Source organism: Lonchura striata, chromosome Z (genome assembly GCF_046129695.1).
Source record: "Lonchura striata isolate bLonStr1 chromosome Z, bLonStr1.mat, whole genome shotgun sequence".
Lineage (NCBI taxonomy): Eukaryota > Metazoa > Chordata > Aves > Passeriformes > Estrildidae > Lonchura > Lonchura striata.
The window spans coordinates 66420331-66439815 of record NC_134642.1 but is presented as its reverse complement, the minus strand read 5'-3'; the positions used below and the strand labels follow the sequence as shown (position 1 = coordinate 66439815).

The following is a 19485-nucleotide window of genomic DNA, read 5'->3' as shown; positions in this document are numbered from 1 at the left end:
GATGGAATTTGGACAGGATGTTAGGCATATGAAAAAACATTATAGAATTAATTTGGTATCTTTAACATTCCCAGTGATCAGGTTCTTTGTTGTAATTCATTAGTAACACATTTTTTTCTGGTAGCATAGTGCCTTCAAAACATCATTGCTTGAAATTCTTTATTACCTGTACAAGTGTGGAGTCTTATGAGTGGAGGTCCATTATTTAACCTGTTATTCATTGTACTGTTGGAGTTTATAGGAAGATACTGTCCCTGTCCTAAAGAATTTGCAATACAAAAATCTCACCCTGATTGACCCTGATTAGTTTGTGAGAATCAACAAGGATCACAGCACATGCTGGTTTGACTGTAGCAACTTGGGGAAGTGTCTTTTCCATTAATCAGGGTGACCATACACCAACATTTTAAGAGCATTTGACACCTCTTTGTTTGAGGTTGACAAGTCTTACAGAGATGAACATCTAATCTCTCTATTTTACATGGCAGCTCTGGCCTATGGCTCTGACTTAGGGTTTAGGAAACCAGCAATTACTACTCTCCTGTATGCATATCTGTCTTGATGCAGAATATGCTTTGTCGGTGGCAGGTGCAAAGCCTGCTCAATTTTGAAAGTATCCTTACAGTCTGTTCCAGGTAGAATCAGACTCTCTGTTCTTGCTGCTCTTCTGCTTTTTTATCAGATGAGCCAGGCTGAGCACAGTGAGCTGTGGTTTTAAAACTTTGTACTTTATATCTGTCTAAAACCAGCCTACCATGGACATGACACTCTGCATCATGATCAGTGCATTTTTGACTGATGAAGGGAAATGGGTGATGCAGTGGTTTAACCAAATTTGAAAAAGAATGAATATTGTTTTTATGCTTTTTTTAGTGAACAAGGTATTGAACAGTAAGAAAGACCAGTCTGTACACACCTGAATTCATACCATAAATTCTTGCATGTATCCTGTCAGTGGTTATTTCTACAGAATCATGCAGCAGTAGGATTTCCATCAACAACCTTATGTAGATTTGCTGCACTCTCCATTTATCCCTGCAAGAGGTTATAGAAGGAGCTACAGATTTACTAACACATGGTTCTCATCTGAGGAAACTGCTCTGTGAACTGGAACAAATTATGTGGGAATCTAACATCAAAGGATAACAGATAACAAACAAAAAAAAAAATGAAAGTAAAGACTTCAACCTGAAAAAACAGCCCCAAAACCACACTAAACTTTACAAGCCAGAAAGAGATTTGCTTCCATCTATTGGAGTCAAGGCAAAAATGACAACTGAGCAACAAGATCCAGTAACATGGGAAATAAATCAGCTAGTACTTGTCTCAGGGTGCTAGTGTTGAAAAGTAAATCCATGAGCTATGGGAAAATGTTGGATGATTAAAATTACATGACAGTATCCAAAGTATCCCAGTAACTTCATCCCAAAATTCTCAGTAATTTTAGGAATTTTAACAGCAAAAGCTGTAATTGTTAAAGCTCCTAATTTATTCCTGAATACATTCAAAGTATTTTATAGTTGTTTCATGCAAAACTGCAGAATGGAGCCTTTTAATTCTTCAGTGTTCATCTCGAAGTAATAGGAGTAGAACTTTTGTATTAACGTGGTACATGGAGAGTAAGAGGAGGATGATGATGGTGATGAAGATGAATATTTCTATTTGAATGTTATGTGCTTAATTTTTGTGATGCTTCGTTATTGTACAACACCGGTGTAATCTGTAAGGATTTAGAGCCTTTCACACTGTGGCAACTCATGTCTCCTCTCCAGAGCCAACCAATGGACTTACTGGGGAGACTGAGAAGCATCAGCATATTTTTCTTTCATTTAAATGGGATAATACCATAGACATGTGTGGATTAAGGCCATTTAGAGTCTGCAGCTTTGATATTAAGGTGATCTTGGGCATTTAATACAGTATTTCTCAAATGTTTTTCCAAAGTCTCAGCTTGTAAAAGTCAATAGAAAATTCCAACAGATTTCTATACACACAGAAGCAATCAGTAAGTAGGATATTATTTTCATGAATTGTTTGCAAACGTTCTGATTTTGAAATAATTTAAAAAACATCTTGAATTAGGTTATGGCATGCTGTTGACATTTCCATTTAGTATAAGCTGTTACTGACTCAGATAGTTTTCACTTTTACAGCACAACATGGGTAGATAGCAGGAAGAATGTACTTACAGTATTTCATCATGCATAAATTATTATATCTGTTGTATGAAAGAGAATGCTGGAGGTTTCTTGCCTGGAGATATTGTGATAAGTAAAACAAAATTTGATACATTTTCTTGGAAAATGTGCTGATAATAGCAGTGCACTGATATTTACCGGTCATTTATGCATGACCTAGTTGTAAAATTATATTTGTATTACCTACAAAGAGAAGAAATTTAAATTTACAACCTAGGAAATCCCTCTGACACAATATTTCCATACAATTAAGAACATATTTCAATTATTCTGCTCTTACCATTAGCAGAATATTTTAAAGCAGATTTATAATCAGGAGGACATACTAACCTTGGGTCTTATCCAGAATGTGGTTTTATTCTAAAAAAGCATAAGGAAAAATATACAGTTCTCATTTGACTCTTGTTTATTGCATCATTTGTAAAGTACTGCTTGTTTTGCACTTTGAATACTATCACTCACTTCAAATTTTCTCTAGAGCCAAAAGTGAATTTTCTGTTACAAACAACAATTTAGTAGATATGGAATGCATTTTGTCCAGTCTTTTTTCCTATTAATTGCAAAATTGAAATTAATCTCTTTTGCTTGAGGCTGCATAGTTCACTGTCATTAATTGGGGACAGTAAAAGTCATGAATTTTCAGTAGTAGAAAAGCCTTGGGATATTCAGCTGTTTCTGAGATCTTAATCAAAAATGTTACTGATTGCTCGGGAATGAATGAACACACCCCTGAGGGGGAGGGAAAAAAAGCAGTATAACCCTCTTATTACTCACAGTGTTTTGTCAAAAGGAGCAGTGATTCATAATTTATATTTTTTTATCATGTACCATAGTGAGGAATGACAATATTATCCATTTGTGGTCTATGTAAATGGCTCAGAAATATCAATGCTTTTGATCTTTTTGAAACATGAGTAGCTTTTAACACTTAAGTTTTCTTTTTGACCTCTCAGCATATTAATTTCTAGCATATTCAAAAGTCTTAGCCAATTCAGCACTTGTGAATTCATGCTTTGTAGTCACCAGACACTTCAGTAACAATATAACAAATTCTGGTTTAACAGAATTAACTTTGTGCTGATGACAGAAACTCCATCTGTAAGATTAATAGAATCAGCATTTCTGAATCCTTGAAGGACTTTAAAGGTGAGAAAAGGATCTTAAAAATAATTTCATTTCACTTCACTTCTACTATTGCCATTATATTGTTCTTTGCTAGCACCAACTAAAATTTGTCAATTTTTGACCATGTATAACTGAATAGGAGTTAAGTACTTTTAAAAATACATTGACTAATGTCCAGTCAGACTACTGAGTTTCAAAACCTTGGGTTTTTAGGATCTCTTTTAAACAGAAAAGAGGAAATACTTCCTTTTACAACACCATGTCAAGACAAACACACTCTTATATATGCACACACATATAAAAAAGGTACTATTCAAGTCACTTCAGAGTTTACTGGTTGCCACATGGGATCCTAAATAATAACAGGAAAAAAATGAATAATGCTGTGTGAAAAACGAGCAGCCTATTTATGCAGTGTTTCAAGAATTAAAATAGTGCTGTGCAAAATATGAGGAGTAAAGATAGTTGTTCAAATTAGGCATCGCAGTCAGTATTCTGACTTAATAAAGCAACAGGTTAGCATATATGCTAACATATATGCTTTCCACACATATAAGTGTAAACTACTTTAAATCCTTTTCTTTAGAAAAATTATGGTTGCACTCAGCATTTAGATTTCATTTTCAACAGTGTAAATATGAAGTAACAGGACTGGATGGGGTGCTGTTTCACTCAGGGCTATGCATTTGAATAGCCAAGATCACAGCATATCTTTACAATGTATTTTTGAAAGCAATAAAGAGATGCTGTGTTTTCAGATGATTGTGTTGACAGCAAAGTATATCAATGAAGGCCACCTCACTCACAGTGAAGGTCTGCATTGTAAAAGAGCACTAAAACAAAATAGTCATTGTATTTTGACAAGGGTCTTAACTACGTATAGCAGAACAGCCAGAACTGCAAAAATGCTGGGTCTCTCAAAATTCTAGCTCCAAACCAGAGGACACAGTATTACTAGGGGCTTCTTCTCTGCAGCTTTTTTAAAATACAGTCTCCATTGTCTGTGTGAAAATTCAGAAAGCCAGGCTAATACTTCTTTTTAAAATGCAGAGTTGATTTATGACAGCTGCATTGGATCATTAATCATATATTATCTTTATGGGAGCTTTTTTCTAACATATGTTAATTGGCTGTTTTCTGTGACAAATTATGAGCTCTTACTTTGATGAGGTTCAATTGCAATCATGTTGGAGTTGAGTATGTAGAGTTTCCAGCCCCCATGGCTCCTTAAACCACTACAAACATCTGCACATCACTGCGGTGCTGAGTAATGGCAGGATTTGGGTTGATCTGATCTCTGTACTGAGTTTTTTCCACAGGATTATTTCAGCTCTTGGCACTAAAACTGTTAAAGGGTTTGCTGGTTTTAGCAAAAAAGCTAAAATTAATTTCTTCTATGGGATGTTTAGATTACAATGAGAAATAATTAACAATATACTGAAATATTCTTTTAATATTTAGAAATTTCAATGCCTTATTAGAAATTCTCAGCTTTATTGCATTCAAATTTACTGGTTCATATAGCGTTTCCAGAATCAAAAATGCTGCCTCCTTTTTGGAGCCAATATTTTTAAATTCTTAAATGTAATATTTGCAAGTTAAAAAAAATAAAGCAACATATTTTACTTGAGAAGTGGTTGGCCTCACTTTAAGTTTTTTAATTTTTACCAAAACAGTGTATTTCCCAGCTCAAAAGGAGATGTCTAATGGTGTTTTATATAAACTTGCACGTTTTCCTGTTAGTAAATAAAATTTTGCATTAAAGTTAGTGTCTTTCTATCTTTTTTATATTAAAGAAAATCGTACTTATATATGCTCAGTATGTAAATTAAGGAAATTCAGAAAAAAAAACACTATGGAAGTTGGTGCATTTTTTATTTGGTGCTTAATATTTTAGGGTCACTTGGACAACTTACTGTATTTTATATAGTAATTGATTGGAAATACTGAGACAAAAAATGTGTGCTGTATTTCCTCAAAGCCGTAGGTGAATGTGCAGAAATATGCAATCTTATATATTTTAATAGTGAGAGAACAGCCTGGTCATAAAACTGTGTCAAACAGTATCAATTATATTGCAATTAATTTTGCAGAACACTACACAGCTCAGCTTTGACCTAAACCAAATGGCATTAGACAAATCTGTTCCATTTGTTCTTCAGAGAAAAGACAGAGGTTCAATTTCCAAGAAGGTGTTAGACTATAGAACAAGAACCAGATGTGTATGGAAGCTACTTTGGTCTCATGAGGGTGGTTTTAATTCAGCTATTTCCCTGGAGTACCACATAATCAATGAGTTCCAAATCCTGGGGCTACCTGCCTTTATGTAAAATCATGGGAATATTTCTTCACAGATTATCACCACACATGTGTGGAAAAATTAGATCAGAAATTAGAGGTAGAAAAAGGTTAACCTCAGAATTTACATGAATATCATATTTCCTTGGATTTCTGCGGTGGAGAGGTGACAACCAAGTGGAAATGCCTACAGAAGAGATGTATTACTATGAGAATTGTAAGCAGTTTAGAACTTGGACCAAGGATATGTTTCTCTAGTCACTGCTTGTTGTCAGCAGTATTTTACAAATGAGCATATGTAGGTCATTTGCAGCACAGTGAAGATCATTAAAGATAGGTGAACTGAATTAGAGAGGTGTCAAAATTATGATTTTGAATCTGTTGTCCCTACTTCAGAATGTGGGTGAAAGTAAAGTGATGTGTTTTATCTTGAAATATTCTACAAACGACATTCAGTTGTACTTGCTAACATGAGCTTATTTGGCTTTAAGAAAATAAAGCAAGGTAAAGAACATGTGAAAGACAGGGATTGGCACTTTATTGGATTTTGAGGCCTGTGAGCCATGTGTCTTAATTGGGGCCAGTTGGGATCATTTAATAATTGCTGTCAGAAGATCAAATTTAATTCTCTTTATAAAAAGACCACAATGGGATAGAGTTAAACAAATTGCCATCTGAGATTTAAAATGAACTAAGCTTTAATTAGGCTGATTAGGATGCTGTAAGAGAGAGAAAGAAGCAGGAAACTGATGTATCTTCTGTGTACCGTGATGGACCTTATATGACAGTACTGCCAAATATCTTTATTTCAAGAAGGTATAGATTAGCATAAAGGATGATAGAGCTACAACAACATATATATGCACATATAATGTCTTAGGTATGCAAGGTAACTATAACTTTCTGACATAAGTGGTTTTAAATATAGGTATCAATATATTTATGATTGTAATTTTGGCCTTTAGCATTGTTTTTATATATTTTTTAATATTCTAAATTCTTTATTTGTTTACATACTCATTGATTATGCCATATGAGAAGTATAGCCCTTAGAATTTCTCTTTTGCATAATAAATATTCACTGTCCTTTGTTCTTAGAACATTTGTATGAGCAAATCCACACATTCCTTATCCCCAGATTTCCAACAGAGAAACTGACTAAAAATGAAAGTGACATGAAATATTTTTGACAGAAAAGGGAGCAGATCTCACACATGTTTACATCCCAACACTGAATCCAATTCTTTGAATTATGCTGCCTGCTACTTTTTCCTCAGCTGCCTGTTTCTAAAGATATATTTTATCAGAAACCATCTTATGTATCTATAGAGTTCAAAAAGTGCCATTTCCAAGAAAACATAATGACATTCATAGGCACAATAAGATTTAGCTAATGTATCTTTGTATTATGGTTTTGTTTTTTTAACATGCTTTTAGGATGATTGTAAGATGAACAATGCTGCCAGTGATCCTATTAGACAAACAAAATGCTCACTGAAGGTAGAATGAAGACTATCAAGCAAATTCCATTGTGTTTTCTGTCTGCAAATTAAGAATATTTTATGTCTGTTTTCTGATATTTGTCAAGGATCTTGACTTTTTCATTGGCTATTGCCAAATGCAGTGCATTGTATAAAAGTAAGAAATGAATAAATCCAGATGCATATGCTAGTGGAGTGGTTATAGCTGAGGTTCTGTAAGCAGGGTGTGATGCTCACTTGTGGCTTTTGTAGTTACAGAGGGTAGCAGGTGTACTCTGTGATAAACACCATCCCTTTTGGTAGAATTTTTTTCTTTTACAAGCCCTGACTCCAATTCTGTGAAAAATCAGAAGATCAAATCCTTATGTGGAAAGTATGAATTAGCTACCTAGCACAGTTTTCAAAGTCTAAATATAAACTATGATGTGGTTGAGCAGCACACTTTATTAGATGAGGCTATTTATGTCTTTGCAACTAATGAAGATACAAAGTTGCAACTCTATCATATCAAGCTCTTTATCATATCACAGCATAACTCCTCAGTGTGTTGTATATCTTAGGTTTCTCTCTTTCTCTATTTTCATGTGAATATTGTTAACAGAAATATATCTAATGATTGTCTGGTTTTAACCACTAAGGACAAAATAAAACTTGTAGACTATCTCACTAAGCTAGAACAACAGAAAATTTCTCCCTCAATAGACTTTTTAAGCCAGTAATTTCAGACAAATTTTTTCTCCCATGAGGCATTTTTTTACCCTCTTTACATAGCGAATTCCATGCTATCTTTCCTTTCTTATGAGCAGCTTCATCTGTTCATGCATTTGCCTAGCTCCAAACCAGTGGGAATACAGTTTGTATCTTCCAGCATGGAGAAATGTTTCTTGTCAAGATGCAGCCAGGAGGTAGATAGCAAATAGCTTCAGCCAATGATGTGTGGTGGGCTACTGCTGACAGATATGGCCTCATACTGGCCACACGTTATTTCTCTGTAGTCAGAACCTTCCATTTCTCCAATGAATGCTTCATCCTGGACATGAAGAATTGCAGGCATGAGGCAAAAGGCAATATATGTGCAAGGTTAATTTCCTCTAAAGTGGCTTGTAAATTCTTTGTAATTGTAAGTGCTTGGTTGCTCTACTGCCACTGTACTTTTCTTCGCTTCTTTCAGAGCAAATCCATTCTGAATTCACGTGTTTCTATGTAAATTGTCTGTATTTTGTATGTTTAACTGCAGCAACCTGTCCTAACTTATGAGCTTTGCCATTAGAAAGGACACATATTTCACATATTCATATTTCAGAGGTAGGTCCTCACTTCTCTGCAGTGAAATGTAGGTGTGAGGCTTCTTTTTTTATTATTAACCTTATTATGTACCTGACATACATTTCATCTCCTTTTGTCCTTGGGAAAAAAAATTATCTGAGTGGGATTGGAAGACTTTTGAATTGTCATGGTCATTGGGAAGATTGATATATTTTCCTTGCTTTTTTTCCCTACTTCTTTCTTCTCCTCATTTTAAGCCTGCAGCTGTCTCTGGGCAAGCAGTAGCGTTCAGGGAGTGTCATAGTTTTTGCACTCATATTACCGTTCATACAAAAAGAAGGAACTGTTATCAGCTTAGCAGCTCTCCACAAGGTTGTGCAGTCTACATCTTCAGAAAAACTATATTTAATTCTTGGCATTTCTAGAAAGGTCAGGAATTAAAGCAAAATAAAGTGTTTCTAGAACTGAGTATGCAAAAAAGAAAAGCAGAATATCTATGTGTCCAATCATTCCTCTTTAAGAAAGAAGTTATCAAATGAAGGGTATACTGATCTTGAGTTGCATTAAAAAGCTAATAAAGATAATTAAACATGTGTTATGCATTTAGATTTATGCTATAAGACATATAGTATATGTCTTATATGTTTCTGTTGCAATATAGTTTTTTTTTTTTTGTTGTAGTATAGTTTTACTTGAAATGGTCTAACACCACAGACAAATTATTTCTAGACAGAAATAATATATCTTATTTTCCAGCTTCTATGGCTGGAAATAAAGGATGAATTTGGGGTACACTGAGGAGCCAAAGAATTATACAACATAAAGGTAATTGATCTTTTCCAAAATTGTTAGTCTACCTTAGGTACTTACAACATTTATCTGACTTCTTTTTTCTGTAGTAGTGGTGGATCTGTTATCATGTTGGTATGAGCTAAAAGGAGCAGAAATAGAAACCAGTAATATAGAAATCAGTAATATTCTCTAAATTTAAACTCATGTTTGTCTGAGACTCCTTCTATCTCTGGAGAGTCAGTGATGAACTTGGGTGGGTGGTTGCATCATACAAGATCTAATAGTGAAAAATAAATTTAAAAATATCTAAGGTATTATAATCAAAATTTTCAAGCCTGAGTAGGTGTTATCATACAGTAAAATACTATAAAATAACTTGATAGTCTGGCACACAGAGATTCCATAGGATTCCAAAGGTTTGTACAGATTTTGTGGAATTTCAGTGGCTCAGGACATATGAAAACCTTTTATATTTAATTACTTCATTTCTTTGGTAGGAAGCTGAACCATGCTAAGGGACATGCTTAAGAGTCATTGTCCATTTTTGACTTGAGTAGCGAGCCAAATTCAAGGTATTATAAAAGTTGTTGCCATTAGTGCAGGGAAACTGATAAGTGACTCAAATATTTCCTTAATTCTCTTATAACACCCCAACATGTTTATACAGTTTTTCTCATCAAGATATTTCCCATCACAAACCTGAAAAAGTTTTACTTTCATTTGAGCTTTACCTTGACAGTTTTTGTCACTTACTTTAATTTTGTTGGAAAGGATTCCTTTCATGAATTCATTAACAATGTTTCCATAGAGTCTGTTCTCTGAAAGTTTTTCTTATACTTAGAAACTTATTCACATCTCAGGGCTTTTCCTCTTAGTTTCTACATTCATGTTCCCAGTTTTATGGTATCCTCATCCACAGATTTTCCCCCTATTTTACCTCCTTAGATGATCCTTCCTAATTTTCAGCTTAGTCTTTGAACCAGCTACAGTGCTCAATCATTCATTTGCTTGGTAATTTAAAGATGCTTTGGGTTCTTATTACAGTTTGTTCCATTTATTTATGCCACAAAAATACTGTTTCTAAAAGATTTTCCTTTTCTCTAAAAACTTACTGGAATTATTCATTTGCAAATGTCTCAGGCGTTCCTTTTCAAAATATGATTATGAGGTTTCTGCAATCCAAGTCTTTGCTCCTCCTTTCAGAGACGAAATGGTAGTGCAACACAAACCTGGAATAGCAGAACTCAGTTATGTTGTTAAACTATAGATACACATAGTATCATAATATAGATTACAGTGAGAAAAGTGAGGATTCCTTTGGGGGATTCCAGAGGATTCTTTGAGTGAGAAGATTCTAGGTCAGGGTGTATAAAATTTCTCAGAAACTTGCTGGATGAAGACAAAGAGACAAAGCCTATGTAGATCTTGACCATTCTATCAATTTTATCCAAAATTTGTCTTCTCCATCCTTTCCACCTATTGCCTCTAGACTCATTACTGACCATAGTTTAGACAGACACTAAGTGCATGTACCAAGCTTCCTAGCATTCAGCAAATTATAAGCAGAAAGTAATAAAAACACTGTTAGGAAATAATCCTTTATTGAATTAATCCATAGTTTCTTCAATAGAGGAAATCTATTGAAAAAAAATTGCCTGTCACTGATATTGGCATTACTAAGAACCTGTACCCAAGTTGAGACTATGATTTGATATTGTATTGTATAGTTTTTTCCAATAATATCTGAAATAATTCTTGATTCTTAAAAGCTGTTTTGGGGATTCAAGTTCCACAGGCTTCCTCATATGCAAACATTAGTAACAAATCTGTTCTTCCAAATCTAACCGAGGTCAGAGACTGCTTTCAGGTGATGCAATAACACTAGGGATCTTAACATTTTCCTGTAATAAGCCAACACTCTCCAAAGTCCTTTGTGTTTAAGATTGCTCCCAGACATTAGCACTAGTATTTCTCCTGGTTTGTAATATGTCTTTCAATACAGGCAGACCCAAATCAGAGTAGGTCTAAGACTTTCTCAACTCACAAGGTGCTAAACCTTACCCTGTTGACCACGGAAGTGCCTCCTCTTATTTAGCTCAGAAAATGACAGACTGAAATTGTAAAACACCTTTCATTGCTTTCTTTGCACATCTAGTAACTATAATGCAATCCAATCAAATTATTAGCTCAAAACTGTGAAGACTCCTAGGTGAATTTGCAATGGTCCTATTTCCCTACTCCATTTTCAGTCAGATTTCCATTCCTAGACACAGTCTCTATTTCAGACCAATTAGGCAATTCAGTTATAGTCCTTTATTTTTTTTCCCCCTTTTATTGTTAGTATATCCACTTGAATAAACTGCTATACTTGAGCCAGTCTGAACTACCTTATGGATCTTATTCCATATATATTGTTCCCATTATGTCTGTCTAGCTGCTAAGTGTACACCATGAAGTTAACCATAAACATATAAAATTTTCTTCAAACTATTTACTTATTTTTTTTTTCTTTTTGTGATGGGTACACATGTAAATACCACCCAATAATTATTGTAGTGTTAAAATTGACTTTTCATAGGTATATATTTTATACTAACTTTTCACTTAATTATTTTCTTTAAAATCTAATTAGTGTCTGCTTTGTTTGCTTTACAAATCCAATACTCCTCTTCATTTTAGCCATCTTCAGAAATGTTGTAAATTAGCCAGGTCTTCCTTTCTTCCTCAAGCATAGCAGGCACAGATTTACTGAAGTTCAGGCAATATGTTTGATCTGATGGCTCTTGTGGTCCACTACTGCAAGGAATGACTCATCATCTGTCAGGCAAATTCCATGATCACATAGAAGTGTTTGATCTTCTGTCATCGTTCTTAACCAGCATGACCAGATTTGGTATAGCATGCATGCAATATTCATAAAATCTTCCACCACTGCACTGAATGGATGTCTGTCAGCACATATTGTGAAAGATAAGCTAAACTCACTCTTTTCCTTTCACCCAGGCATGGATTGGCTTAAATAGGCAGCTTGAGACAAGATATTCTGTGTCTGGATACCTCAGCCTCTTGAAAGGCAGGGTGTGTGGCACAGTGAAATACAGTAATTGTTAGGAATAATCATCTTCTATGATATTTTGGCAATGATGTTTAGTTTGCCCCTAAAAACTTTTCAGGGGAACTTTGCGAAACAAGTAACACTTCCATCCATGATGCACAAGTTCTTGCTCTGTGAGATAACTTGGTACAGTATTTGAGTTATAAGCTACATAGACCACAGCTGTCTGAAGCATTCTTTCAATGAGTTTTCAGAAGTGCTTAATTCCAAATATAAAAAAATAAATCACATTGCAAAATATTTTATGGCTGTTCCAAGGCATAGAAAATAACATAGCTGCAAGAAAGGAATTTTCTGCAATTCATTGCTATATTGTCATTATACTAGATGTATGTTGAAATGTAAACAAGCAAATAAGGTACATCTCTGGAAGTTCAGATTTAAAATATACAGATTCTACTATCCTTTATACATGAACAAACAAATAAATGGACTATCAGTAGAAATCATCTCATGAGCACATCAGATGTTTTCAAAATCAGTATAAAATTAATGAAATATGAATTCAAATAAAATAATTTAAGTTTTCTCTTAAAATTCTAAGTAAAATTTATGTATTGGGAATGATTTTGTAGTTTGCAACTTTATGAACAGTTTACTCTTGCCTTGGTTCAGAACTTCATTGCTATAAGTCAGAAGTCAGATTAGATAACTAATAATATAATAAACCTTGGTAGTTACAGATTAAAAATATTTCCTTTATGTACAGATTTTTTTGGTTTGACATACTTTCTCTCTAGTAGTCTCTAGTACTTCATCTATTATAATTTTTCTGTTATGGCTTAAATGTTTGTTTCATATTTCCTGAAGCCAAATGCATGATCTCCTGAGAGTTAAATTTAGTACATTAAAATTAACTCTCTTCCAACGTTTTCATATGGCAGCCTGCCCATAAGATCAAAACACCAAAGTGTAGGTTATGTTTAATTTCTAAATAAGAATGTTGTGGACAGATGTTTCAAAGCTTAAGATTACTCCGATTCATTTTTACATGGCTTTCTGCCTGGAGAAACATACTGTAGATTGCACCATTGCTGCTTTACTGGTATATTGCCATGGTGACGACATATATAATTTTATCATAACCTTCTGTTAATGGCCCAAACTCTGTCTTTTCTTATTACCATGCCACCAAACCACCATATAAATGTAAAGAACAACATCTATCTTTAATGTCAGCTGATTTCAATCAGATTATATGATAGATAATTATTTTTACCCTTCTCAGTATTTCTTTAAAGTATACCCATCTCAAAGTGACAGTGAGTGACGTCTTCAATTGATGCAGTATGCCCAGCTGTTTCTTCACTGTATAGCTGTCTTTGTTGGTGTGTGGAAGATAGTCAGGATTTTACAGAAACTGTTTGAGTGACCATTTTATTTTAACAAGTGTCCCAATATTCATGGTTACATTTTTGCATCAAATTTTTAATCAGAAAAGTAGATGATGTGTTCCTCCTACTCAGTACATTCACATTTTTAGACACAGACTCAAATCTTGTTTGAGAAAACAGGTTTGCATAAAAAGATTTCATAGATCTTTTAAGTTATTTTTATATATCAAGATAAGAATGGTAGGAGAAAGGGAAGAACACTTTTTTCTTTACTTCCTTATATCAGCATAATAATAACAAATGATTTTGTTATTCAGTTTTAACCTAATTAATCAACTCAGAATGTAAGCTGCTTAATGGAACAAGGACAGCTTTATGACATTTGTTACTTTTGTAAAGCAACCGTGAAAATATTATAAATTCTAGCACATTTCAACTTCGTTTTTCTCTGGCTGACTTCTTTCTTTTGTTTATAAATTATATATTTTAACAGTCTTTTTTTGGAACTCCTTATTTCTCCTGGTGTAACTGCTCAAAGGAGTCTCTGTCTGGGATGTTGCAGCAGAGCAAATTCAGACTGTTCTGCTCAGAGAAGGAAGTGGACAGTTTTGGTTCCCATTTTGCACTTCTGGAACAGTTTAGGGAAGGAAGCACCTTTACACCTTTTATTGTTCGTGGTTGCTGACATAATATCCTTCCCTGACTGCTCTGTGCGTGCTTCCTGCTATTCTGAAAAGATTCTTATGTGTTGCAGAGATGGGATAGCGAGTATGCATGTGTGTGTGTGTGTGTGTGTGTGTGCATATATCTGTGTGTCAGTGTTCAAAAGAGAGACAGTAGCGGTCAAGTGATTTTCTGCAATTTTTCTTTAGCTCTTTTCCCTTCTGGAGGCTCAGATCAATCTTTTGTCAGCTACCACTGCCTTTTGCCAAATCATATAATGAACAGAAGACCGCCAAAAACAAAGTTCCTCTTTTTTTAAGCAGGCTGGTTTGTTTTGGTTTTGATTTTTTTTTTTAACTACTTGGCTTTGCAAAAAGAATTCAGAAAACTATAACAAAACAGCATTTAATTCCATGTTTCTTTAAATGTAATTTGTTTGCACATGACTATATTATTCAGTTGGAGGTTTTCTTTTTTTGTGGAGCTACTTCAACAAAGTTCCTTTTTAAATTCACTTGGATAATTGAAGCCTGCAGCACTATTTGATTTTTGTAGTACATTCAACTTTTCTAGTCAATATGCTTTATAAGTGCTAGTAAAATAACAATTTACCAGTTAACAGGAACTTTAAATACTGATTTACTGAAATTCTTGGTTCTGCAAGAATTTTCAAAAGGTATTGAGAGCACTGGTGAAGTCCTAAGCAGTCATGAGGATTTGTTGGTCTCCAGACATTCTGTTTGACTTGGAAATTACAAGGCTTTGAAGGTTATAGACCTTGCATGAGATGACTTGATTTTACTTATCTGAAATTCATTAATTGGGAATCAGTCCTGTGATCTTTTTTATGTGTTTACTAAGGAAATATATAGAACTATGAGCTAACACATAGTAAGAATAGCACTGAAGGACTATGAGTTGATAGGTATGTGTGTGGGAGTGAGTTTCTAAAAGGAAATGAATTTGATACAAAAATCGAAAAGCTTTTATTTGGACTAATAAGCAAAAGGCAAACTAGGACATATAGGAGAAAAGATTTATTTTTAATCCATGCAAGAAAACCTAACTCACTGCCCATTGAAGCAAATTTATATTTTTTTGCAAATTATGTTTCATACAGATGACCTAATTATAGGTTTTATACAAAATTCTGCTTATCAATTCTTGCATGAATTACTTTAAAATAACTTTGTGTAGATCACAGGAATTCTAAGGTTCTGAGTTTAAACTGTCTATAAATGCTGTTGTTGTTTGAAGACTGGTCTTAAATGCAGAACTGATAAGTGTGTGAGAGGGACTCAACATACTGCTCCTGCACTGTGATTTTTATCCTTCCTGACAGAGTTTTCTTAGTATTAAGTGATTTTTTTCTGAACTCACTAAGCATCAGCATCTTGATCTGCAGAGCAGCTCATCTTCACTAACCAGCCACAACTGCTGTAATCTGCCCACCCTGACCTCCCACGCTGCAGTGAATAGTTTAGGCAGGCAGAGCTGTAAGCCAATAGCACCGCTGGCCTCAGCGGAATGAAAGAAAAGGAAGCTGTCCATGTGCATTTGCTGTGGATTAGAGGATGGGCTTGCTGCTACAGAGTAAGACAGACTCTCTGAGTCCCGCATGCGCGTGGGAAGCACCATTCTAATTCATGCTTTGTGTTGGAGGTAAGACTGTAGGAAAAACAGGAAAGAAACCCAAACCAGCGAAATGTAAAACTGCTTCTAAAAATAGACTGGGTTTGTTTGTCAACACTGAAAATCAGATAAGACTGTTTCCTAACTTTGTTTGGAAAAAAAAGCTTTTAAAATACATTTACAAAATAATTTTTTTTCAAAGCTTTGGCCTTCTTTTAACTTTTTTGTTGTTGTTGCAAATATGATCAACAACCTTCGTATCTTTTTAAGCTGTAGCTGTTGTTTTCAAATATAAAAAGCAACTAAGAGTTTTTGCAGTTTATATTTTGTTATAGTTACAATATTAATTGTTCCATGTGGAATAATTCACAGAATTTCTGTGTTCTGCCTTATGGTAATAATACACAAATATGCCCAGAAAATAATATTAAAAAGACGGTCATATATAGAAATACAATAAGTACTATGATTGAAGATTTGTTTTGCCCAACAGTGTAATTACACCATAGTGGTTAGCTAGAAAATTCAGACTGACTGCTTATTCGTTAATTGTTTTTCCTTAGAGTGATAAAACACTTGAACAGCTTAAAGTTTAATGTATGCTTAGAAAATCAAAAGAGAATTAAAGATCAGAATGAGTGAGATCTAGCTTTTCTAACTCACTAGATTTGAATCAGAGCCAAATAATGGATTAAATGACCAGGATATCAGCTTAGTGTTATGTAATATATTGTGAGAATTTATCAGGTTGGCTGAGATACTATAAGTTTAGAATAAATGGGGAAATACCAGCCTCTGTTTTAAAATTACAATTTTTTTACTTCCAAGGCAATATTTTTACTACACTAGGGAGCTAAGATAAAAACTTCAAAAGAACATGTAAATTAATATTATTCAGATTTCTTTTTTGTATTCCGTGTTTCAAAAACATTTGTGCTGTTCACTTAAAATATATAAAAATATACTAATATGGTAAATAGAGATTATAAAGCAGAAAATCTTGTGTCTTTTACCTTATACTAGACAAAATAATTTTTGCATTTTTTACTATTTCCATGGATACTTTTATTATTAAAAGTATTTTATTGTTAAAATACTTTGGATATTATATAAATTAATTACATGGTTTATAACATTTTGTGAAATATGTTTCCTGCATTGTGTATTTTAATGTACTGTACATTTCTCTCCTTAGATCTGTGACAGAACCAGTATTGTAAAGCTCATGCATTACTAAAACAGTGAAAATATTTTTCAAAACATTCTTTAAAATTGTCATCTACCTCTATTGTTCAGTTTTTGTAAGAAAACATGTGTTTGCAGGTTAGAAATCCTTTGCAGAACATTTTTGAATTTTCACTAAAATGAAATGAGGGAAAAGGGCACTAATGTTTCTTCAAGTATCTTCAGTAATACTTTTATTAATTTATATTATTAAAAAATAAAATTATGAACTTTGTATTTAAAGTAGCTAGCAACTCTTATATATCAAGTGGAGTTTAAATAAATGTCCATTGTATTTGCACAATGAGGAAATTATCATCCCTGCTGTCAAAGCACAAAATTGTTTTCCCTTCAGAAATAAATTAACTGCCCTGCTTAGCATATATAGATACAGAACAGTTTATTAATTCTCTGATTTAGGATATTAGAGCTGTGAGTGATATTTAAAATTAGAGAGTAATTCCATTAAAATTTTCACAACTTGTAGTTCAATCTCTTTATTTCTTGAAATATTTGTATTTGGTGTTTTCTTTCATAAAAATAAGGCTTTGAATAATTTTTTTTTTTCCTGTCCATGTTTACTTCTTTTATAAGTGCAGTAAATTTTAGTTCTAATTTACTTGTACACAAAATTATAATGAGGATGCTTGGCCAGCTCCATGTAATGACTTTCTTCTGGTTATCAATTTCATGATAATATTTGATTTCCTTTCTGTGTTTAGCAGGAACGGATGCAGGGGACTGTGAACTGAGTGGTGCAAGTGCTGAAGAAGGAGGTTTGTTTTGAGGAAACAGGAAAGAGGAATAAAAGAGAAGGGAAAAATACGTAATTTTAAGGAAGAAGGAGAGAAAAAAAAACGGGGACTATGGGGAGAAAAAAGATTCAGATTACAAGGATTATGGATGAACGTAACAGACAGGTGAGTTGCAAAAAATACCTGACTTCAGCATCGTATTATGTTTATAAGGTAATTAATTATTAAAGATTATTAAAAAGTTGATAGTTTGTGTACCTATGTATATACCAACATATACGTATACATATACACAATGCATGTTAGATTATCAAAGAAAAAATGCTTTTGTAAATAATCTGTAAACCTCACACATAGTGTGTTCAAGTTCAGTAAAATGAACAGTTAGGAAGTTATTACTTGAAGACTTTTTTCTAAAAAGACTGCTGTGTGTGCTCTACTCGCTTTGACTTTATTCTGGAATATACATGGTTAAGCACACCTGTGAGTTGCTACAGGACACAGGCTTTTAGTACTATGTTTTTGAACTGTTGTGAGTTATTATAATATATGAGCGCTTTCATTAAATTTCAGACATTTCAACTATTGGTGCCCCTTCAACTTTGCAGGGTCTTTATTTTTACTTCCTTCATATAAAAAAAAAATACTTTATAAAAAAGTTTCCTCTTTTCCTGTCTGAATTTTAAGAAGAATTTGAGTCACCTAACACATTCTAAAATCCACATACAATAATAGTAGCATGTTGTAGTTATAAAACCAAGTGACCATCACTGTTTAGCTGAAGCTAAATAGGTCCAATAGGACAGATTAACCAATTTTAAATAAAATGGCTACGGAGCTGTCACATATTATCAACACTATTTCTGCTAGTTAAAATATGATCATAAATTAGGGAACTTTCTTTTCTGTGTTCACAAAAATAAAATTCAGTAACTGATATCTTCAAATAATATTGGTGAAAATTGCTGCTGTTTACATTTGATGTAAATGAATGGATGTGGGGGTTTTGTTGAAACTGGAGATCCACATTTGTGAGAGTTTCTCCATAAAATTATTTAATACTATGTTTAATGTTCTTACACCTGGCTGCAATTTAGGAATAAATCTTCAGTAGCTGATTTTTAAGAACTTCATACTGAGTTCCTATTAATAAAGTAATAATATTAATTTGATCTATAAATTTCTTTGTATATTCAGGGATTTATTTAAGAAGCTGTTAGTCATGGAGGATTTTATAAAGCCATAAAAAACTCAGCCTAGGCATAACAACAAATTATAGTTCTTAAATATACTTTCCAAGAATTTTTAAATTTTGTAGTGTTAGTAGTAACTTGTGATCTCTATGGCAAAAAAATCATATGTAACAGCAAAATGTTCTTTATGATGGATGCATTTTGTGTTTTCCCTAGAAGTTGTCTGTTCTGGTGTAACAAGCTAAAAAGCAATACTTCTAACAATATATAATATTCATATTTATTTTAATTGTCTTATGGCATGGAGTTGAAATTGGATGTGAACTATTGAATTGAATTTATTCTAAATATTAAGTCAGTAGTTGCTTGAAATTTGCCCATGGCTTATTTTTGAAGGAAACCTGAATTA

The 19485-nt window shown here is 33.4% G+C and overlaps 1 protein-coding gene across 11 annotated transcripts in view; it reads left to right on the top strand.

Annotated features, from left to right (window-relative positions):
* MEF2C (myocyte enhancer factor 2C) overlaps positions 1-19485 on the top strand; it is a 118088-nt gene that overhangs the window by 26086 nt on the left and 72517 nt on the right. For 6 of the 11 annotated variants that reach the window (XM_021541585.3, XM_021541580.3, XM_021541586.3 and 3 more), the window contains one exon: positions 17851-18048. In XM_021541585.3, the coding sequence (XP_021397260.1) occupies positions 17995-18048 (54 nt within the window). In that variant the 5' untranslated portion in view covers positions 17851-17994. Of the gene's footprint in view, positions 1-6449; positions 15935-17850; positions 18049-19485 lie in introns of those variants that run through there. The other 5 variants (XM_021541583.3, XM_021541577.3, XM_077790535.1 and 2 more) reach the window with 4 other exon arrangements.